General features: G+C 36.9%; 2 protein-coding genes across 6 annotated transcripts in view; both read left to right on the top strand.

Annotated features, from left to right (window-relative positions):
* The window catches only part of mier1b (mesoderm induction early response 1b, transcriptional regulator), a 170,313-nt gene that overhangs the window by 85,909 nt on the left and 59,754 nt on the right, over positions 1 to 24,650 (top strand). For all 5 annotated transcript variants that reach the window (XM_058755179.1, XM_058755189.1, XM_058755160.1 and 2 more), the window contains 3 exons: positions 19,573 to 19,699; positions 22,956 to 23,020; positions 23,114 to 23,186. In XM_058755179.1, coding sequence (XP_058611162.1) covers positions 19,573 to 19,699; positions 22,956 to 23,020; positions 23,114 to 23,186 — 265 coding nt within the window. The remainder of the gene's footprint in view (positions 1 to 19,572; positions 19,700 to 22,955; positions 23,021 to 23,113; positions 23,187 to 24,650) is intronic.
* Positions 11,573 to 19,563, top strand: LOC131526800 (uncharacterized). Its single transcript, XM_058755337.1, has one exon. The coding sequence runs from the start codon at positions 16,107 to 16,109 to the stop codon at positions 16,767 to 16,769; it is 663 nt and encodes a 220-aa protein (XP_058611320.1). The 5' UTR covers positions 11,573 to 16,106; the 3' UTR covers positions 16,770 to 19,563.

Raw genomic sequence — 24,650 nt, forward strand, 5'->3', positions numbered from 1 at the left:
TTTATTTATTTACTGTATGGTAAAATATGTGTGCTCTGTGGTAATTGTTCTTTTTTCTATAAATTAGTATCAGTGACCATCACAATAATGTTAATAATGTAGTTTATTTGTGTAAACAGCATGCTTGCTTTTTTTTATTTCAGATGTGAGAATAACAGTGCAAAAGAACCTGTTGCAAAGAGAGCCAAAGCAAATAAGCAGCCCACTCTGTCATAGAAAACAGAGACTGATGTTGACGTGGCTCTGAGATTCCTGCCCGCACAGGAACCTGGACCACAGCTAAGACCAAGTGAGGCACACACTCCCATGAGCCTCTTTAAATTGTTCAAATTCAAATTTCTTCAGAGCACATAAACTTCATACACTTGGAAATGCCAGGTATGTGATGTTCATGTATATATTTCAACATGACACACTACCAGTCAAAATTTTTGAACGGTAAGATTTTTTATGTTTTTAAAAAAATTATCTTCTACTCACCAAGCCTGCATTTATTTGATTCAAAATACAGCAAAAGCAGTAATATTGTGAAATATTTTTACTATTTAAAAATAACTGCTTTCTATTTTAATATATTTTAAAATGTAATTTATTCACTGTGATCATTGCTAAATTCAGTGTTATTACTCCAGTCTTACTCCAAGTGTAACAATATACACTATACCATTCAAAGGGGTGGGGGGTGGGGGGTGGGGGTTATAGAAATTAAAACTTTTCTTTAGCACAAAAGTCATGATAAAGACATTTAAAATGTTATAAAAGATGCTGTTCTTCTGAACTTTGTATTCATCAAAGAAACCTGAAAAAATTCTGCTCAGCTGTTTTCAACATATTAATGATAATGATAATAATAATAATAATAATAATAATAAATGTTTTTTTGAGCAGCAAATCAGAATATTAGAATGATTTCTGAAGGATCATGTGACTGGAGTAATAATGCAACAAATTCAGCTTTGATTGTTCCTAATAAACTGTTTAACGGCACTCGCAAGTGAATCTGAAGTTATTTTGTGTGATAGTTAAATATATTTTAAATAAACTACAAACAAAATATATTAATTTATCCTCATTCTTTCTTGTAACCCTTGCCTCTCAGTCACACACCTGACTGAAAAGCTCATTATGCAGCTCATTATGTGGGCCTTTGTCTTCTCAGGTGTGAATCACACTATTATTCATGATCATTCATGCCTCCTCACATATGCACTTTCGAAACAAAAAGTGTCTTAGAAAATTTAAATCAATATATTGTTTTCTGTGAGTGAGTAAACTAGATTATTTTCACATCATTTTGAAACAAAAACTTTAGGCTACAAGATCCAGTTCTCAAAAGTCTTGAACAAATGTTCTCTATGTGTTTTATGGCCTTATTTCAGTGACTTCAAAATTTTAGTTTTTCACTGATCACGCATAAATGTTGCTTTCTCAAAACACAATCATGTACATACATGCTGCTTACATATTATTGTAGTCCAGTTTGTGCTGAATACAGTGTTTTCAGATTTAAGCCATTTATATGTTTATAAGAAACTGAAAAAGCACAAATGTCAGGGCATGTCAAAACGTCTCCAGGCCCCTCAGAGGGTTAAAGACCTTTTATGGAGTCAAAACAAGGCCATATATACTTGCAAAAGAAAATGAAAGTATTGAAAAAAATAAATGTGCTTTTTGCAAAGAAAAATATAAAAAGAAAATGAAGTATTGCAAGAATAAAATAAGTTTTACAAACAAAAATAAAAAAATCCAAAATATAAATGAAAAAGAGCAAAAGCAATGATTTTGCAATACATAATTTGCATGGCCATAGCTACTAATTTATTTGCAACACTGCTTTTATTTTGCGTTTCAGTCAATTGTGAGCTTGCAATACCGTTTTTCCCTTTGCACTTCACTTTCTGGCACTGTTTTGACATGGGGGTGGAGTCAAGGGACTGTGACGTGTACAACAGGCCTGGGCATGCCTCCGTGGAAGTTATGTCATCAACCTGAGACACAGATCACAACTAATCAAGGTTGTGGCTAGAAGGGATACAGCTCCGACCGGAAACGAACAATGAAATTATAATTTGTAATACAAAGTTGACTATTTTTGCTCAGGTTTGCTGACGAAGTTTCAATCAAAGCCACAGCAGAACTGTTGTGTCTTCCAGCAACAAACAGCGGTGTTTCGATATTGAATGAATCCATGTTTTTGAACATGAATGAATGAATGAATGAATCAGACATTTTTAGATGAAGTAACATTTTTAACTTGTTTGTTCAAAAATATCTAAAACATTTATCTTATAAAATTATTTATGCATTTGAAATTTTGTGGTGTAAATGCATTTGTCACCTCAGCTTTATCAAACAGTCTGTGTAAACACATCTAATGTCACATCATATGCAGCTTCTGTTTCCTCTGCAGTGAAAAGTGGGAGTTTGTTGATAGTATGCGCACTCTAATGTGAACATTAAAATTTGCAAAAATAAATTACTCCACTGCTCACAAAGAAAAGTATGTTTTTTTTACTTGAAACATATGTTGTCTTTTCTGTTTATTTTGTTGTCAGAGTGCACCAGAATGCTTCATTTACATGTTAAATTCTCAACAACAAAACAAACAAAATTATTTTTATATTTAATAATAATAATAATAATAATAATAATATTATTATTAGTAGTAGTAGTAGTATTATATAGGTTAACGGTAATATAATAATTAATATTATATTAACTGGTTAGGGCTATATTTTTATATTTGATGTAATGCTTATTTCCCCTTTCAGTTCGTGTATTGCCTTACCTAATTAACGTTCTGTGTAATGCTAGTATTATTAATATGCTACCATATATTTTGCAAATAGCTACTGTAAACGCCTGACAATTATGCCAATAAAGTTTTGACTTTATGATTGCATTTACACCTGTATGTGATGATAAATGAGTAATGTTTTCATTTACAAATGAAACTGCAAATAATTTTTTTACAATTCTAGTATTTGTAATTATAGGTTTTAGGGCAGCGGTTCTTAATCCTGGTTCTCGCGACCCCCTGCTCTGCATATTTGGCATGTCTCTCTTGTTTAGCACACCTGATTTAGATAACCAACTCATTAGAAGAGAGCTCCATGAATTAACTGTGTTCAGATTGACATCATGTTCCCTACATAGTGTTCACTGTTCTCTACTCTCTGCACACAGGAAATCAGCTGAAGTTTACTTCACTTAAGAACACAGATTTGCGCTACACCACTGTCTGCAGTGTCTCCACACAAAGACAAAATCATGTGATTTGCATAGAAGTCACGTCTCACACACTTTAATACCCTTTGAATGGAACATATATGCTTCTTTTGAGCTAGAATCATGGCAGAATATCCTGTGTTGTCCATTTCGCAGGGCACTTGCGGTCGAATGGAACAAACCCCTGAAGCGGTAAGAGAAACATACAAAATGTGCAGAGTGGGGGGTCATGAGAACCAGGAATAAGAACAGCTGGTTTAGGGTATTTATAATTATTAGGTTATTGTTAAATTCAACCTTTAAACTGCACTTCCAGTAAAACTTCCAGTCATGTAGCATAATCAGAGCTTTATTGGCATGTCGAACATTTACAGTAGGCATTTATTTACAAAACTATTCAGAACGTTAAGTAAAGGGATTGAAATAAAGGGAAAATAAATACATAACAACAAATATAAAAATATTACCAATAATAATAATATACATGGACTTACAAGATTTGTGGGATGGAGAAAAATGTTTTCTTGCAGGCGTATTTAATTTGATGTACTTTATATAACATTTATTTATAATAAACTTAATTAGAATGCTGTCTACAGTGCATGCAATACAGTCTGGCAGCCTAGGGCTGTATACCTAAAAGCGCCAGCAGGAAAAATTTACCCATGCACATAACTACTGTTTTGATATGGCTAAAACATATTATGTCAATGTATTATGCCACTGTCTTCACAAAGTAATGTCTAGACATAAAATGATTATTTTTAGTCTTTATGTTGTTTTAAGTTCATGGCTATTTTAAGTAGGCTACACTAATCACTTTTCTTAACAGTGAATATAAACCAGCCTGCAATGACAATGAGAAACATAGCTGCAAGCCCTGAAGGGGCCGTAGCACAGTGCAGAGCGGGAAGAGTAAAACCAGCAGAAACTGAAATGAACATGAAAATCAGTCAAGCAAAGCTGATTCAAACACTTGTGAGAGCTTCACAAGGAGTGGACTGAAGCTGGAGTCAGTGCATCAAGAGTCACCACGCTCAGACGTCTTCAGGAAAAGGGCTACCAAGCCACTTCTGAACCAGAGACAACGTCAGAAGCATCTTACCTGGGCTGTGGAGAAAAAGAACTGGACTGTTGCTCAGTGGTCCAAAGTCCTCCTTTCAGATTAAAGTAAATTTTGCGTTTCATTTGGAAATCAAGGTCCCAGAGTCTGGAGGAAGAGTGGAGAGGCACAGAATCCATGTTGCTTGAAGTCCAGTGTGAAGTTTCCACAGTCAGTGATGATTTGGGCTGCCATGTCATCTGCTGGTGTTGGTCCACTGTGTTTTCTGAAGTCCACAGTCAACGCAGCCATGGAACCAGGAAATTTTAGAGCACTTCATGCTTCCTTCTGTTGACAAGCTTTATGGAAATGCTGATTTCATTTTCCAGCAGGACTTGGCTCCTGCCCACACTGCCAAAGGTACCAAAAGCTGGTTCAATGACCATGGTGTTGGTGTGCTTGACTGGCCAGCAAACTCGCCTGACCTGAACCCCATAAAAAATCTATGGGGTATTGTCAAGAGGAAGATGAGAGACACCAGACCCAACAATGCAGATGAGCTGGGCTTGTTGCTGGGATTGCCAGCAGCTTCCTGGCAACTGGCACCAGTCCACCTGACATCTCCTGCCAGAAATTGAAAAGGGACTGGCCGGTCATCTTTGTAGGCTCGTTCATATATTTCAGCACCAACTCGCGGCTCCATGACTCGGGTCGTTAGTGTTACCACGGTCCTCCCTCTCCTCCTCCTACACACAGCTTGAGAAGAAACTGTGCACCTCTGTGCCTGTGGCCACTAGGTGTGGTGGTCTGAGAAAAAAAGACAGACTGTTATGGTACAATAGAGTTTGCATTATAAGCATAATGCTTTATATAGTGCAAAATTCACATATGTCTTTATATTGATGGAGATAATATACAACTTGTAGGTAGTGAGTGCAGGGGCGGTTCTAGACATTAGGAGGCCCTAGGCAAAAATCATGTTGGAGGCCCCCCCACCCCCAATAAAAAGCACTTGAAACAAATATGATTCCTAACCTTTTTATTTATACTGATATTATAAAATATTAAATATATTATTGTAAAGTTATGTTTTAGTGACCAATTTAAACAACTAAAAGGGATAAACATAAATTTACCTCAGACTGTAACGTTATCTTGAACCACCTCATGCGCAAATTAGCCAGCATGGATATGTAAAATAACAAAGAGGGGAATTTGAAAACTAAACACAGAACAATATAAATTTTGAGTGAAATTTAACATTACAGTGACAAAACGATGAATAAAATTACATTTATAATTACCTTTGGCTTAGCACCCATCCCTCCGTCTGTCAGATGACCATTACGGTTTGAATTTCAAACTGTGTCATGTACTGAAGGCCGCTGAGTCCCATCCTCTGTAGGTTTTATAAAGTGTCCTCAACGTAGAATAAAATTAATTACATACAGAATTTATCGCGGTTGTATAATCTTCGGTCTTTGGTAATATACAGAATTAATATTTTCCGTCTTCGCGGTTGCTTGCGCCATCATGTTTAACTTCAGAATAAGACAAGTTAATTTCGTGGCTAATTCCAAAGGGTTTATTTTGCTTTAATTGCCACCTGACAACACTTTAAACATTACCATTACAGTGTTTCTGCTTAGTGCTTACATATTTATTGACTGTGGAAGTAAATAACTTATCGCCTTCTGACAATACGGAAAAAGCACGCAAAAGTGTTTTGAAAATGCCTGTCAGAAGCGCATATACTTACTTGCCGGCAACCTGCCAAAATAGAAGCCTGCTGAATTTAAGTTTGAAAATGATGAAAATTCATATTAAAAAATAAGTAAATATTAGTATTTTATTTTTAAGGCGAGACACTGCAGGTGAATAGGGTAAAGAAAAAAAAACTAACAGTTATCGCCTTGTTTACCCAGCTGATTTATTACACTGATAATTGCAAACAGTTTTTTGTATTACAAGTTTTCTAAAATGTTAGGTTTAGATATGCAAATCAGTCAAGTTTTAATAAAATTGTTTATTTATTTATTTTTTGACATATTGGAGTCAAAAGTTTTTACAGAGGGAATTTTGGGCATCTCATTTTTGTCACTCCATAATTCAGAAAATGCTTAGAATGGACAGAAAACCGTATATATTTTCTCAATTTTTGGGGTGGATTAAAATGTTGTATATAATCAAGCAAATTATATATAAACAAATCCCTCTGTAAAAACCTTAAGGATATAGAAAGGAATAAAAATGTAAAGTTTGGTGTGTGTAAGTGCTACTGAAGTGGAGATTTATGGTTCAGTGTAGGAGAAAAAACTAATTTTGAGAAAACAGCCTTTAAAAATATGTATTGTAATTGAAATCTATTGACACAAATAGATAAAGTGCTATAAAAGAAGCACTTAACAGTGTTTTTTGGATGTTTTCTTTCCACTTGTTACGGGGCAAACGAGACGTGAGACGTGCGGATCCATCTGCAGGGTTTTATTCAAAGACATGGTCATGAATACAGGCAGGGTCGAACAACGGCAAACAGGTATACACAGATAAGACAGAGAGTAATCCTAGGGCAAGCGTGGGTCTACGATCGGCGAACAATATCCAACGGGGCAAGGCAGAGAGATAATCCAGGTACACGAGCTATAATCCAAACGAGGTGCAAACAGAGTCCGAACGGCAAGGCAAAGGGTAAATCCAGGAAACAAGGACAAGAATCAAAACACGAGAAAACCGGCAAGACAAGACTAAGATAACTAAGTGGGCTCCGTAGAGTAGCTATCGCTAGGATATACGCTATACAATACTCGGCGAAGAGGAAGTCCGTGGTTTATGTAGGGTGTGTGATCAGTGCAATCAGCTGTGTGTGTAGTCAGTGCAATGGCTGATGGGAATTGTAGTGCAAGGTAATGTGAAACAGTCTGTGTAGTGTGAGAGTAAATATGATGGAAGGGTGACCTCTGGTGGCAATCAGACGGAAGGCCACGAACCGGATTCGTAACACCACTAGTCTGAAAAAACACTTTATGAAAAATCAAAAAGCCCAAAACTTGACAGGTGCATGAAAAAACTGTTTTTGCCTGCAGTGTCTCCCCTTAAGTTTACTATATAATAATTGTATTTGTATTTAATACTCTTTTTTTATTTTAAAATTTTAAATAATTTATAATAGTATTATCACACTTTATTGTTTTATATAACCATTTGACCATTTGCTTTTAATTTACAATCCCATAAAAGTAGGCTCCAAAAATGGCTAAAAAATAGAGATCAACATTAAACATCACAAAAAAAAAAAAAAGCAGTGTAGCCAGGCCTACCTGTTGTAGCTCCTCCATAGCATGTTTCTTTACTTTCTCGTATTCGTCTTCAACATGGTGAGAAACAGTGCGTGCACTCAGTAGCACATCTTTGATCTTAATACTGCTTCCATATTTAGCCCCGATATTAATGAGCTCTTTTGCAACTTCAATGAACCCTCGTCCCTCAACAATAGCGAACAGTCTTAAATTCTGGCTGCAAATACGAGCCATCACGTCTGTGAATCGCGACTTTAGTCACTGGCACCTTATGCTTCATAAATGAAGAAATCGCCAGTTGCCTTTGCATGTGTGACGCTGAAGGCCACTAGTGCCAGAGTCGGAATGGTATTTGATAATTTGTCTAGTCTGCATGTCTTGCAGCTGGCGTATGGCATTTTCACACTGTCTTTCTTAACTCATAAAAATTTCTTGGTTACTTCAGACCGCCCAGAAATGTCTGTGATTACAACTGAGGTGTAATTTTGTAGAATTGTGTTCAAATTTAAAATATATAGTTTATTTATATAAAAGGTATATTTGTATATTCCTGGTCCCGCCCACTCCCGCTGACATTTTTTCCTGTCCCGTCCCAATCACGTGAATAATAGTGATTTTGTTTCCCATCCCACGGGATTCCTGCAGGATTCCCGAAAAAATGTCAGCCTCTAATGCTCAGATTTTGGACAAAATTTTACAAAATTTGTAGGAAGAATAGCAAAAAAAAAATCATTTTCATTTACTTCAATATGGCTGACAGGCACATTCAAGGAAATATTAAAACAAGATCATTTGGACAATGTTTTCAAAAGTTATGTGTTTTTGTAAAAAGCGTTATATCTCTTGAACACTAGGTGGCGCTGTGTTCGAACTTCTCAGGTACCTCCGGGACATGCCATTGATGATCCCTGCATTTTCGTGCAGATATGTCAGATGGTTCAAAAGATATAGCAATTTATGAAAAATTTCAACATGGCGGACACATGGTTCAGCCGTTCCTGGCAAAATCGACATCCACAGATTCAGCATGACCCAAAAAATCCACAGACACCAAGATCATAATTTTCTAACTAACTGTTAAAAAGTTATTAGCAAAAATAGCCATTTTTTGTATCTTACGACCCATAGGTGGCGCTGTTCCCAACTTTGGCATGGACCGTCAGATCATGGTGTTGATGAAGTGTACCAAGTCTCTGACGTGGGTACACAACGCGGATCTCACTGAAACAACAAAACAGCACTGAATTTAGCTCTTTAACCCTCTGGGGTCTGAGGGGGTTTGGGGGCACTGAAGAAGTTTTGACATGCCCTGACATTTGTGTTTTTTTTTAGTATCTTAAAAAACATATTAATGGCTAAAGTTGCATTACACTTTAATTATCACAAACTGGGCTACAGTAATATGTGAGCAGCATGAATGTTTGTGTTTTTGAGCAAACAATGTTTATGCGTGGTTACTGAAAAAATTAAAATAAAAAAAAGTCTCTGAAATAAGGCCCTAAAACACATACAGAACATTTTTCACAAGATTCTGAGAACTGGATGTGGTAGACTAGAGTTTTTGCCACAAAATGATGTGAAAATCATCCTATTTACTCGTTCACAGAAAACAATATATTGATTTAACATTTGTAAAACATGTTTTGTGATAGAATGCCCGCATACGAGGGAGTGACAGTGTCCATGAATATGTACAGTAGTGATTCACACCTGAGACAAAGGGCCTCCCATAATGGGCCATCAATATGAATATGAATGTGACTGAGGCAGGTAAGAAAGAGTGTGAGGAGAGTAAAATAATGTGGGTTTGTATTTGTATTTTATTTACAACACAGTATAATAAGAATATACACAGTGAAGGTCAAAGACACATGGGAGTGAATAACCAGCACTTTCTCCACTTTCAATAGTGCTGTCAGAGAAGTGAACTCTTCAAAATCTTTAAGGGATCTGGTAAAAAAAAAAAAAAAAAAAAACATCTGTTAGCATGTTGATCTAGGAGAAACTATATTATCACATTAGCAATCAATAATATTGGTCACTCATAACTCCTAAATAAAAAAGAAAATATTTTATAGTCATTTCAAGAATATATTCTTTAGTGTTACAGTGTGAACACTCATATTACTTTTATATCGTATAGTTTTCTATTTTATAGAACATTAAAAACATCCTGGCATCGCGAGACATTTAGATGCAATGAAATGAAACATACTTCATAATGTTTCACTTGATTATATATGTAGTCAGGAATTATAGTTTGGAAAAAGTCTAAGTAAAATGTGTAGGAGAGAACAACCTAACACTTTTTGAATTTGTCAGTTTGTGTAAATCCACGTGAGGTTCAGAGTATAATGTTTTATCCTCATTAATTTCACTCTTGTCTAGTACAAATATGTCACTTTGTTGCATAATTACAGTGTATATAACACTTTTTTATAGTGTTAATATGGCAACTAGTAAATACCGTAAATTTGGTTATGCTAGCATGTGTGGAAATATTTAAACCACGTGTGTTATAACTAACCCAGCGTTAGTTTGTGCCCCACGCTCCTCTACAAGTTTGAGTAACACAATAACAACTAATGCAAGTAGGCTATAATAAAAGAAAGACTTACTCATGTAAATGATATCATCTGCTGGATCCCGCTGCGAGTCGCATCTCCTTCTTTTTCTGAGATAATCCAAAGCTTATTCCTCTCAGCGCCTCTTCTTCCAGAAACGAACAGTAGCCGAGATGAACTTGAAGAAAAGTCTCGCTGCTTTGTTTACGGAGCGGAGGTGATGTGGGCGTTTACATGCCGCGCGTCTCACATGGACTATTGTAATATCAAAAGCGAAAGTAGCTTGTGGGCGTGATCTAATTAACTATAATGAAGTAAGATGGGAAAGACTGGACATCGTGTTGGTTTTATATGGATTACTTTATCAGAAAATATTTGTTTTCGCTAAGATTTGCTTTGTTAAATGTCATGTCAAGCTTTCTATAGATATACCTCTCATGTCTCTGCGTCGAGTATTCACTGAGTTTCAGTTCATTTTTGTGACGCGTTTCAAAATGAAGATCATGAAGATCAAGGTGGCAGACAGCGCACCCTGTTTGTTTTCTTTATTTAAAAAAAAACACAAAGTTTTGTTGTTATTATGAGTGTATACAAATAAGAGTAGAGCCTTTACAGATTTGACTGATGTTTTGCTCTAAATGATGGAGTAATTTAAAGGGTTAGTTCACCCAAAAATGAAAATGATCCTGTTATTTACGCACCCTCAAGCCATCCTAGGTGTATATGACTTTCTTCTTTCAGACGAATCCAATCGGAGTTCTATTAAAAATTATCCTGGCTCTTCTAAGCTCTATCATTACAGTCAGTGGGTGTTTCTATTTTACACAGTCCAAAACACGTCAAATAAAGTGCGCGAATCCATAAAAAAATGTGCTTCACATGGCTCCGGGGGATGAATAAAGGCCTCCTGTGGCGAATCCATGCATGTTTGTAAGAAAAATACAAAACAAAATGCCGGTCACAAATTAGAAGCATAATTCGAGGATTTGTAAAGAAAAATGTTGGAGGATTTCGAAATAAGCCAAGAGGAGAGTGATTTTCTTTTGGTAAAGTAAGGAAACTTTACTTCCTTTGCTCCTATAAACAAACGGCTTTTGCGAGACTCACGCGCATGCTCTGTGCCGGCGTCCTACGTCATCTGCCGGAATGGCAGTCTCTCGTGAACATGCGTACGACATATAGCGGAAGTTACACACAACTGTTTATATCATTTTAAATGTGGATTTTTTTTTTTTTTTTTTTCAAAAACGCATCGTTTCGCTACAGGAGGCCTTTATTCACCCCATAGTGTGATGCGCTTTTTAATATGGATGCGTGCACTTTATTTGACTACATTTGCACTATTGAACAGAAACATCAGCTGATGCCATTATATAGCTTGACAGAGCCAGGACAATTTTGAATATTACTCCGATTGGATTCATCTGAAAGAAGAAAGTCATATACATCTAGGATGCCTTGGGGGTGAGTAAAACATGGACTAATTTAAATTTCCTTTAAATTAAAAGTTCCTTTAGGGATTATCAGAAAAGATGCCACAAAATGAGCCGGTGCGTTTGTCGACCTCAGAGGTTTAATATCTTCTTATAGTTGATTTGTGTTAAATCGCTGGAATGTTTTAATTTACAAGGCTTTAAAACTTTAGTTTTGTGAGCACGGGAGTGCCACTGGCTGATCCAGTGGTGACGGATATCTGTCATTTCACTCTCTGGCCATCAGACAGTCATTATTAACCTGACCTAGTAATGATCAGATATGTTGGTTTAGCTTGTCAGTGTGAATGGAATTTATGTATTTATTTGTATTTTTGACCACTTAAAAACAAAATTGAGTGGGAGGAGTTATCCCGCAGCTGCAATTGTTCCTCTAGAGGGGGTATTTTTTTCTTAGCCAATGTAAGTCTATGGGACATTTTTGTCAAGCCAGCATAATAAGTTTAAATAGCATAACAATATCTTGGCTTTGTCAAGTCAACATAATAATAATAAGAAGAAAACATACAGATACAATAGGGGCTTGGCCATTAAATATAGCTGCAAGCAGCAATTAAGGGGCCAAGCCCCGAACGGTCAGCAACAGCAGTGCAGAGCTGGAAAAGCAAAAACAGCATAAATAGAATATACAAAACAAATCGGAAGTACAGGTGTGAATTAACTCAAAATGAACAAAAACACATTTATTTCTAAAACAAGAGGAAGAAAGATAAGTACAATGCTTACCCAGATAATAAGGAAATTGAAATGACATATCACACACAATTTCAAAATAATTAACCCACACTGGGCTCAAACCCATGACCTATGGGTCTAAAGCCTGTCACTCATCTTGCTATGCCACTGGGAAGATGTATACTCACAGAAAGTTCAGAGGAACAGGTGAGAATGATCTAAATAAACAGAAGTTCATTTCTGATTTAGGAAAAAGAACACACATAGGAGATGCAAGGACTGGAACAGATCAAACTTTTGCACAGCTTCTGGCCACAGTACCTCTTTTGGTCTGGGCATGGGGCACACGGGTTTCGAACCCACGACCAGAAAGATTAGAAGTCAGTGGCTTAGCAGAGTGCACCACTCGTTCTCCGGCCCCTGTGGAAAACTTTCAGTGTGAGAATGAGCACACAAAAGCATGATTTAATGCAAACATAGCATACATTTTATCTGATAGCTAAAAAGCCACATTAGAGAGAATGGGACCCAGCTAGCATGCTAAGCTATACAGATGTAATGATATGAAAATTTCTTATCACGATTATAGTGACCAAAATTATCACGGTTATCAGTATTATCACGGTATTGTTAAAATGTGCTGGAAATGTTCAAAAAGTACTGACACATAAATCACTTCACCAAGTTTTATATTTAAAATCAACAAAAAACAAATAAAATGACTTTTTGTTTGCATAAACACTAAAACAATAACATTACCAATGATGTCCGGGTTTTAAATGACAACATGATTGACAACAATTGATCTAATAGCATGTTCAAATATCTAATGTAAATGTTCAAATAAAGCTTTAAAAAAGTTTCATGAAAAGGTAAACCTCACATATCACCCTTTAAATAAAAGGGTAAAGTCAAAATGATAATTGATTATTAAATGATTATACAGGTGCATCTCAATAAATTATAATGTTGTGGAAAAGTTCATTTATTTCAGTAATTCAACTCAAATTGTGAAACTCATGTATTAAATAAATTCAATGCACACAGACTGAAGTAATTTAAGTCTTTGGTTCTTTTAATTGTGATGATTTTGGCTCACATTTAACAAAAACCCACCAATTCACTATCTCAACAAATTAGAATACTTCATAAGACCAATAAAAAAAAAAACATTTTTAGTGAATTGTTGGCCTTCTGGAAAGTATGTTCATTTACTGTATATGTACTCAATACTTGGTAGGGGCTCCTTTTGCTTTAATTACTGCCTCAACTCGGCGTGGCATGGAGGTGATCAGTTTGTGGCACTGCTGAGGTGGTATGGAAGCCCAGGTTTCTTTGACAGTGGCCTTCAGCTCATCTGCATTTTTTGGTCTCTTGTTTCTCATTTTCCTCTTGACAATACACCATAGCTTCTTTATGGGGTTCAGGTCTGGTGAGTTTGCTGGCCAGTCAAGCACACCAACACCATGGTCATTTAACCAACTTTTGGTGCTTTTGGCAGTGTGGGCAGGTGCCAAATCCTGCTGGAAAATGAAATCAGCATCTTTAAAAAGCTGGTCAGCAGAAGGAAGCATGAAGTGCTCCAACATTTCTTGGTAAACGGGTGCAGTGGTTTTCAAAAAACACAATGGACCAACACCAGCAGATGACATTGCACTCCAAATCATCACAGACTGTGGAAACTTAACACTGGACTTCAAGCAACTTGGGCTACGAGCTTCTCCACCCTTCCTCCAGACTCTAGGACCTTGGTTTCCAAATGATATACAAAACTTGCTCTCATCTGAAAAGAGGACTTTGGACCACTGGGCAATAGTCCAGTTCTCCTTCTCCTCTTCGTCTCCCAGGTAAGACGCCTCTGACGTTGTGTGTGGTTCAGGAGTGGCTTAACAAGAGGAATACGACAACTGTAGCCAAATTCCTTGACACCTCTGTGTGTGGTGGCTCTTGATGCCTTGACCCCAGCCTCAGTCCATTCCTTGTGAAGTTTTTGCTTGACATTCCTCATAAGGCTGCGGTTCTCTCGGTTGGTTGTGCAACTATTTCTTCCACACTTTTTTCTTCCACTCAACTTTCTGTTAACATGTTTGGATACAGCACTCTGTGAACAGCCAGCTTCTTTGGCAATGAATGTTTGTGGCTTACTCTCCTTGTGAAGGGTGTCAATGATTGTCTTCTGGACAACTGTCAGATCAGCAGTCTTCCCCATGATTGTGTAGCCTAGTAAACCAAACTGAATGACCATTTTTGAAGGCTCAGGAAACTTTTGCAGGTGTTTTGAGTTGAAAAACGAGTTTAAATTGTATCTTTACCAAAAAAAAAAAAGAAAATTTATTCCAGTTTTTCCCAAATTCAAACCTTGATTCAAATTTATCATAAGCTTAATTGATTTGGTTTAAAGAGATAATTTTTTTTTTTTTTTGAAGACTGCATATAAAATAGCTACCAAAATAAATGTTGGTAACTGCAGTTTGACTTTTCGTTGACTAAAACTATGAAAGACTCAAATGACTAAAATGTGACTAAGACTATTAAGCATTTTCATCTCAAGATAAAGACTAAGACTAAATAGAAAAAAAGGCCTGCCAAAATTAAAACTGTCCGTAACCTCTGTGGACAAAGCAGCGTTGTGATTAAGAACACTTCTTTAGGTATTATATGGAGCAAAGATAAACAAAATGCCATCGAATCTTTTCTGAAGACAGTCAGAACCTTCAGAGGTACATTCATATTATTAATTCCTTCATGTATTCATTTGTATAATTATCTTAGCACCTGTTTTCTGCCATGTTTTAACTCTAAACGAAACTCTGTTACTGAAAACTGTGCTTTATACTGGACAGTATTTATTTATCATCATTTGTTCAAATCACAGTAATCGAATACGGTTATAATGATAATTAAAACATGAAACGGTAATACTAACCATGGTGAATTTTATCATGATTTATCGTTACATCCCTACTAAGCTACTAGCATAAGTAAACAAACACAGGCATTCAGAGAGGTATTTCTCGGGAACGGTAGCAAATATCAAAAATCCGTTTGGTCATTTCTGTGCGGCAGAACCTGATTTTGACCACATCTGACCTGATTTTGGACAAAATTGGACACATTTTTTGGAAGGAGTAGCGAAAAAAACTGTTGTTCATTTACTTCAAAATGGCAGACAGGCACATTGATGGAAAATGGCAAATGAGAATTGACATGACCCAGGGATTGAAAAGTTATAAGCGTTTTTCCAAAAATATTTATATCTCTGGAAGACTAGGTGGTGCTGTGTTCTAACTTATTAGGTGCCTCCAGGATCCCTACCGATGTGTGCAGCTATGTCAAATGGTTTAGAAGATATCGTAATTTATGGCAAATTTCAAAATGGCGGACACATGGTTCAGTTGATCCTGGAAAAATCGATATCCACAGATTTTCTGACTAACTGTTCAAAGGTTATTAGCTAAATGTCCATTTTTGATATCTCATTGGTTCTAGTGCTAAAATAATTTAATAATGTGATAATTTCTATAATAATTAATATAATTTATAATTTCTTAATTCAAAATAGAATATTAATAAATCCATCTCTGATAATCCCAGTGTCAGACTGTGTCTCCGCATCCTGTGTTTTCCCCTCCTCTCGTGTCCTTATTTGGATTTCCTGTCCGTGTCCTAGTTTAGTGTTCATTAGTTAATTCGTCTCCAGTCCTGTGTCGTTAATTATCTAGTTTTCCCCAGTGTACTTAAGTCCTGTGTTCCATCCAGTCAGTGTTCGGTCTTGTATGTCAATAGTTGTGTTATTCGTCCTTGTATAATGGTTATTGTCAATAAAGTCTTGCATCCCGAAGTTCCTCGTCTCCGCGTCTCCCTGGAGTCAGCAGCTACGTCACTGTCACAGAAGACCGAACTAAAACTGAAGAGATGGAAGTCGCTCGGAGTTCGTTCGGCTCGCCAGGAGGATGCCGCTGGACGACGCGGCCATCCTCCACCTGTTCCAGGCACCAGCCTGCCGCCCGCGGCTTTCCCTCACACGCTGCCGTCCACGGCCCGCCCTAGTCCGCCGTCAGAGAGTATGGCCAGCCCGCCGCCCGCTGCTTTCCCTCACACGCCGCCGTTCGTGGCCCGTCCTAGCCCACCGACTGAGAGTATGGCAAGCCCGCCGCCAGAGTGTATGGCAAGCCCGCCAGTGCCTGCTCCTTGCAAGTGTTCCCCAGTGTCTCCGCTGGTCCCGTCCAGCCCTCCTGCGTCTCCGGTGGTCCCGTCCAGCCCTCCTGCGTCTCCGCTGGTCCCGTCCAGCCCTCCTGCGTCTCCGCTGGTCCCGTCCAGCCCTCCTGCATCTCCGCTGGTCCCGTCCAGCTCCACGCTTCCAGAGTGCCCCCCAGTGCCTGCGCCACGAAAGCGCCTCCCTATCTCCGTGCTGCCAGAGCGCATACAAAAGTCCGCGCTTCCAGAGCGCCCCCCAGTGCCTGCGCCATGAAGGCGCCTCCCTATCTCCGCACTGCCAGAGCGCCGCCAAGAGCCCGCCATCCCTGATCGCCTACCCAGTACCACCTTAAATTTCCCCAAGAAAATTGGGGGGGGGGGTAGTAGGACCCGCCATGGGGTAATGTCAGACTGTGTCTCCGCGTCCTGTGTTTTCACCTCCTCTCATGTCCTTATTTGGATTTCCTGTCCGTGTCCTAGTTTAGTGTTCATTAGTTAATTCGTCTCCAGTCCTGTGTCGTTAAATATCTCGTTTCCCCCAGTGTACTTAAGTCCTGTGTTCCCTCCAGTCAGTGTTCGGACTTGTACGTCAATAGTTGTGTTATTCGTCCTTGTATAATGGTTATTGTCAATAAAGTCTTGCATCCTGAAGTTCCTCGTCTCCGCGTCTCCCTGGAGTCAGCAGCTACGTGACACCCAGGTTGCTATGGTCACACAGGTTTGTTTACGCATTAAACTCGTGGCCACGAGAAATTGATGTTCCCTCAACATAGGATCTTGGAGCCACGACATATGTGACCCTGGACCACAAAACCAGTCTTAAGTCGCTGGGGTATATTTGTAGCAATAGCCAAAAATACATTGTATGGGTCAAAATTGTCCATTTTTCTTTTATGCCAAAAATCATTAGGATATTAAGTAAAGATCATGTTTCACGAAGATATTTAGTAAATTTCTTACCGTAAATGTATCAAAACCAAATTTTTAATTCGTAATATGCATTGCTAAGAACGTCATTTTGACAACTTTAAAAGCGATTTTCTCAATATTTAGATGTTTTTGCACCCTCAGATTCCAGATTTTGAAATAGTTGTATCTCAGCCACATATTGTCCTATCCTAACAAACTATACATCAATGGAAAGCTTATTCAGCTTTCAGATGATGTGTAAATCTCAATTTTGAAAAATTGACACTTAAGACTGCTTTTGTCGTCCAGGGTCACATATTATCACGTTCTCACAAATTAATATATCATGGCCACGACAAAACTAAACCAAAAAATACTCAAGTTTCATTTTTCGAATCTTACATTGACAGTCCTTTATTAATTTATGTCAGGAGTTAAGTAAATGAAAAACGAAGTCAATATTGATATGAAGCTTGAGTCTTAGCCATTTTTAATGATGTATAGTTTATGAAGTTAATTACATTCTTTTACATTAAAACTGGCAGTAACTCTGAACTGATGTACACAAATAATGCTTCTGTGAGCTGGGGTTCTCCCACAGGTTAAGAGATTTTAAACAAACACCGTTAATACACATTTAGTTAACAAAACGAAACAATACACATTTTAATGCTATAAAAGTGTGCACATTGAGAGAAATAAACAGCAGATGTTCATGTTAGCAACTTCTTTAACTTGAGCAAATGCTGCTAATACACATTTCAATTTGTTAATAAAGTAAATAAAATGAAACCACCAAACATAAATCATGTTTTAAGGCATGAATTAAATGATCCACCCGTATCCTTCATAAAATGAAACGATCCACTTGTATCCTCTGCTCAATGATGGTGCCTTGATCAGTTGTGATCTGCATCTCAGGCTGATGACATAACTTCCAGGGAAGCATGCCCAGTAGGGATGGGCGATATCTTATCGTTTGCGATATACCACTAAAAATTCTCCCCACGATAAGAATTAGTCTTCCCTCGATAATAGCTATAAAGTCTAGTTGTTGACATATTCCTGTGTGCGACTGTGCGGAGCGACATCACGGAAGGCAGACGTGAAATTGAGGAGGAGTTTATCACAAAAATCGGTCTGAATAATTGTACTACAGTAGCATGTGTGTGATACAGTTTTGCATGTGTATGAGCCTGTTTACAAACCTGTTGTCGAACAAAGATTTCATTTCTTAACGTGCTTTTTCTCCAAATTAACTTAATAACATAGTTGAGTGTTTGAAATAACTTCTTTTTTTGACCAGACGTGGTTTCGTATTACAGAATGATAGTATTGTATACAGTGATAAAGACTGTCAATTAGCATTGCATTATAAATATACTTTCCTTATAAAAAAAATACCCAAGATTGTGTGCAATCATATGTTTATTGTCTTCAAGTTTCATCAGTTAAAATTTCTCTATCTCTGTTGTGCGTTTTATTCAGTGACAGCTGGATACTTTTGTCCATATTAGGGATTTCATTCATGGAGCATCATCAGTAGTATTACTTCTGCTATTCATATGTGGAGTTTCTGCGCAAGGGCGCCCTCCCGCTTCCAGTATGAATTAAACAGTCATTACATTTGTGTACTCAGTAATGCTCACAACACCCTATTTTGGGTAAAAATAGGAAAGATAATTATTTTCGCTAAAGAAACAGGATTCTCTGAATTATCGTCATTTATATTGTTATCGCAATAAATACCAGAAATATTATGATATATTTATAAGCCGATATCGCCCATCCCTAATGCCCAGGCCTGTTGTACACACCCCAGTCCTTTGACTCAACCTTTTATGTTAGAATAAGAAGTTTAAATGTATTTAAAAAATCTACACTTTTTGACCGGAAGACCTATCGTTTCATATCGTCATGTGACCACGGTAATATCGAGACAGTTTTGCTATTGGGATACCACAATATTGATAATACCGTTACATCCCTATAAGTAATTGTAATGGGTAAATGACCAAACACGGTGTAACACAGATGACACTGACTACTGTGGCAAGCTACCAGAGACCCATTTTTAAAACAATTTTTTTATAGCTGTTAGAACTGCATTTAGAACTGCATTTAAATGTTTTTTTTTTGTTTGTTTGTTGTTTTTTTTTTTTTTTCAGGAGGATGAAGCAAAAATATCCACAGGAATGGTAAATGAGAGCTACTCCACTGGCAGTCGAGTTTTTGCAGTGACAGCCTGTAACACACCTGAACACATGCGTTCACAGAACCATGGCTACTTTCAGAGTAAGAGACAGATAAGCTCCACTTCATACTGCTCACTGCATTTGTGACCCGTGCTGGCAAAATGAGTCAGAATGAGCAAATTGCCAAAATTAGTTATTTTTTTATTTTCACATTTTCCATTAAAATACCTTAAATGATATGTGACTTGTTGGAATTGGACAAAAAATGACTGAGCTGCATCCGTTTGAAGGCAATAGTGTCACCAAGCAAGGCTGCATATTTTTCTCCAGTTCTTTTTTTTAATAATAATTACTATATGTGACCCTGGACCACAAAATCAGTCTTAAGTCGCTGGAGTATATTTGTAGCAATAGCCAAAAATATACTGTATGGGTCAAAATTATAGATTTTTCTTTTATGCCAAAAATCATTAGTTTATTAAGTAAAGATCATATTCCATGAAGATATTTTGCAAATTTACTACTGTAAATATATCAAAACATCGTTCTTGATTAGTAATATGCATTGCTAAGAATTCATTTGGACTACTTTAAAGGCGATTTTCTTAATATTTAGATTTTTTTGCACCTTCAGATTCCAGATTTTCAAATAGTTGTATCTCGGCCAAATATTATCCGATCCTAACAACCCATACATCAATGGAAAGCTTATTTATTCATCTTTCGGGTGATGTATAAATCTCAGTTTCGAAAAATTTACACTTAAGACTGGTTTTGTGGTCCAGGGTCACATATTATTAATCACAATATAGATATTTTTTATTTTATCTTTGTTATTAAAAATAAGAACAAATTTGCAAATAAACAGTAGTTTAATCAAGAGCAGCAAGCGATTCCGTTTTTTTCTTTTAATGTTTGATTAACATTGAGACAGATCTAGGCTACTGTAATGCATGGATCTAAAAAAATGTTACACAGACACATTATGCACTTTATAGGGAGATTGCGTGCTCGCAGAGAGGCGCCTCTTATGCGCGCGCTTTACAAATGTCAGTCAGCGCGATCGTTTTGTCTTCATCAGCTTGGTTTTAAAAATCATATTTCACTGGTTTGGACACGTCATCAAAATTCAAAATGAATATTCACAAAGCTGGAATGCTGCGCTTTGCAACAACAACTCGAGAAGCAGCAGCAGTTGTCTTGAAGTGAGCAGAGAAAAAGGTACTCCTCTCAGAAAACGTACAAATAAAGATCATTTTAGATGTTTAATTACTATTTGGAGCTTTGGGGTCGCTTGAAGAGGGTTTTATGAACTAATTATTGTGAAAACCTCAAATTTGACCAAAATTAACTTTTTCATTTCTTTTGCCTGTAGCTCAAAATTAGACTGTGCACATTCTGACTCATTTTGCCAGCACGGGTCACATTTTATTCAATATTTAGTACCCCCATACACTGTAAAAAATAAATAGTTGAGAAAATGTAAAAAAAATAAACTTGATGCAGTAAGACTTTTGAGTTCTCTCAACAATAGATGGTCCCACTTTATATTAGGTGGCCTTAACTACTATGTACTTACATTTGAATTAATCATTTGGTACAATGCACTTATTGTGTACATACATGTTTTTACATTGTACTTATATTTTAAAAATACCTATATGTAATTACATCTGTAATTAATTTCTGTAATTACATTTATAATTACACTGTTGACCCATCCCTTACACCTTAACCCACCCTTAAACCTACCCATACCACCAAACCTGTCCCTAACCTCACCCATATCCCACCTCAATAGCAGCAAAAGTGTTTTGCAATACAGTATGAACACAATAAGTACATTGTACTTATTTTTTGATGTAAGTACATTGTAGTTAAGGCCACCTAATATAAAGTGTAACCCAATAGATTTTTAGTTCTGCTCAGTAAAGATATTTTGTTGAGCCAATGTAAATTTGTTTCTTCATGCAATGCTGATTGTCTTATTTTGCTAATAGAAAAATTCTTGTCACAGCAACTGAAACAACAATTACTGTCATTGAGGTTAGTTTTTCCTGGAAGAAAAAAACAATGTTTAAGAAGTCACCACATTATTGAATTTATGTTTGTTTATAACTGACAAGTATTAATGGATAAGTTAGTCTAATAAATAGACAACATTGGCTTTGTTTGTAAGACAACTTTCAAGACTAAGAAGGAAATGGACATACTGTAAGAAGTTGAACATACTCTAGGCCTCAAAACTAGACACACAAACCTCAAGAATGGTGGTAATCAACAAATGTTAAAAAGATGAGATCTTTACATTACAGTACAACAAATAACTAACAATAATGAGAAAACAACAACAAAAAAGTTTAAATGAAGTCAGCAAACAGCAAAACAATAATCCTATAACAGTAACTGCATAATTTATTCATTCTGCAATGCATGCTGGGAACTCACAAAGCCTTAAAGGAACACTCCACTTTTTTTGAAAATAGGGTAATTTTCCAACTCCCCAAGAGTTAAACAGTTGAGTTTTACCGTTTTTGAATCTATTAAGCCGATCTCCGGGTCTGGCGGTAGCACTTTTAGCGTAGCTTAGCATAGATAATTGAATCTGACATCGTGTACTAAGACTGATGGAAAATGAAAAGTTGCGATTTTCTAGGCCGATGTGGCTAGGAACTATACTCTCATTCCGGCGTAATAATCAAGGAACTTTGCTGCCGTACCATGGGTGCAGCAGGCGCAATGATATTACGCAGTGCCTGAAAGTAGTCCCCAGCTAGGTATAAAAGTTCCTTGATTATTACGCCGGAATGAGAGTATAGTTCCTAGCCACATCGGCCTAGAAAATCGCAACTTTTCATTTTCATTTTCCGTCAGTCTTAGTACACGATGTAACTACAGAAGAGTCAAGTTTTAAATAGGAAAAATATCGAAACTCTTTGGTCATTTTTGAGCGAGATGCTAACTGTCTAATCAGATTCAATGATCTATGCTAAACTAAGCTAAAAGTGCTACCGCCAGGCCCAGAGATCGGCTGAATGGATTCTAAAATGGTAAAACTCAACTGTTTAACTCTTGGGGAGTTGGAAAATGAGCATATTTTTTAAAAAAGTGGAGTGTTCCTTTAACATTTCAACAATATGAAATTCTTTGTTCAAACAACTGTGTTTGACTAGTTGGGACAACATTTGGGGTAATTTTGTTGGTCTGACATGGGTTTTTATGTAGTTTTAAAAAGAAAATGCATTTTTTTAGTATTTGAGACTCAAAAGGTTTCGTAAACTGGAAAATGTGCAGTTGCATTTTTTTTTTACAGTGTATAAGTTTGCTTAAGCACTGTTTTGACTTTTAATTTTTAGATAATGAAGTAGATGAAGAGTCAGAGGAGGATGATGACTATATTCCCTCTGAAGACTGGAAAAAAGTAAACACTCTTTCATCAGTATAGTTTTTTTTTTTTCATGCTTTTTGTTAGTAATTTCCCATGAATTGTTTGACATATTTATGTTCTTAACAGGAAATCATGGTTGGCTCCATGTATCAGGCTGAAACACCATCTGGACTGTGCAAATACAAAAACAATGAGAAAGGTATATTTGTTTAGTTTAGTTTATTTATTTATAAAGCACATTTAAAAACAACAGGAGTTGCAACCAAAGTGCTGTACAACAAATATAAAACAAAGTAAAAACATACCCAATCAAGTCAAAAAAAAGGGACAAATAAAATTTTACACCCTCAAACAGAATTAAAACATACAAAATAAAAATGGGTTTTCAAAGAGGATTTAAACAAAGAATATAGAAAGGGAAGATCTCATGTGGAGGGGAAGATTGTTCCAGAGCCTAGGAGCTGCCACAGGAAAAACCAGGTCGCCTTTAGTTTTAAAATGTGAACGAGGGACTGAGAGGAGAAATTGACTGGATGACCGAAGAGATTTAGAGATGGAATGAGGAGATTACAAATATACTGGGGATCACAATCATGTAAAGCTTTAAAAACAAAGAGCAATATCTTAATCAACATGGAACTTGAGCAGGAGCCAGTGAAGAGAGGCAAGTACTGGGGTAATGTGCTCACATTTTCTAGTGCCTGTCAATAATCTGGCTGCCGCATTTTGCACCAATTGCAATCAGTCCAGAGATGCTTTAGGCAAACCTAGATAAAATTAGTTGCAGTAATCCAACCTTGAAGTTATAAACACATGAATTACAGTTTGAAGGTCCTTCATGGAAAGCATCTTCTTGATTCTAGCAATTGATCTTAATTGAAAGAAACTGCTTTTCACAACAGCACTGATCTGCTTATCAAAAGATAACGTAGGATCAAAAGGCAACGCCAAGGTTTCTAACACAGTCTCGTACATTTGATGACAGGGAGCCAAGCTGCTTGACAATGCCAGAAGACACAGCTGTTGGACCAAAAACCATTATTTCGGTTTTATCATTATTAAAACCATTAAACTGTAAAAAAAAAACATTCAAGTCCATCCAGCATTTATAATGTCCTGTTTGATGTCCAGATTAGACATAGAACAGTTATTGTTTTTAACAGGAAAGTAAAGTTGAGTGTCATCGGCCTAGCGATGATATGATAAATTATGTTTCTGAAAAATATATATATATATAAATATATGAGTGGAAGCATATATAAGGAGAAAAGGAGAGGACCCAGAATAGAGCCCTGCGGAACACCAAAGGAAATTTGAGCCCAAGATGATAAACTATTCCCCAAATTCAAGGAAAAATATCTGTCTTTAATGTAGGAGGCAAACCAGTTCAGCACAGATCCCTGAAAACCAGCTACTTGCCCCAAGAAGGATGTAATGATCAGTTGTATCAAATGCTTATCTCTTAATCACTTAAATCAAGCATGATTAAGAGACATCAAGAACCAGAGTCAAGGGAAAGTAAAATATCATAAGTAACCTTCAACTGTAACGGAGCCGACAAGACGAGAGGCGTGCGGATCCATTTGCAAAGCTTTATTAGACAGAGACATGGTCATAATCTGTTGGTTCAAACAGTCAAAAATCATGGTTCAAACAGTGGCAA

This window comes from Onychostoma macrolepis, chromosome 02 (genome assembly GCF_012432095.1).
Source record: "Onychostoma macrolepis isolate SWU-2019 chromosome 02, ASM1243209v1, whole genome shotgun sequence".
Lineage (NCBI taxonomy): Eukaryota > Metazoa > Chordata > Actinopteri > Cypriniformes > Cyprinidae > Onychostoma > Onychostoma macrolepis.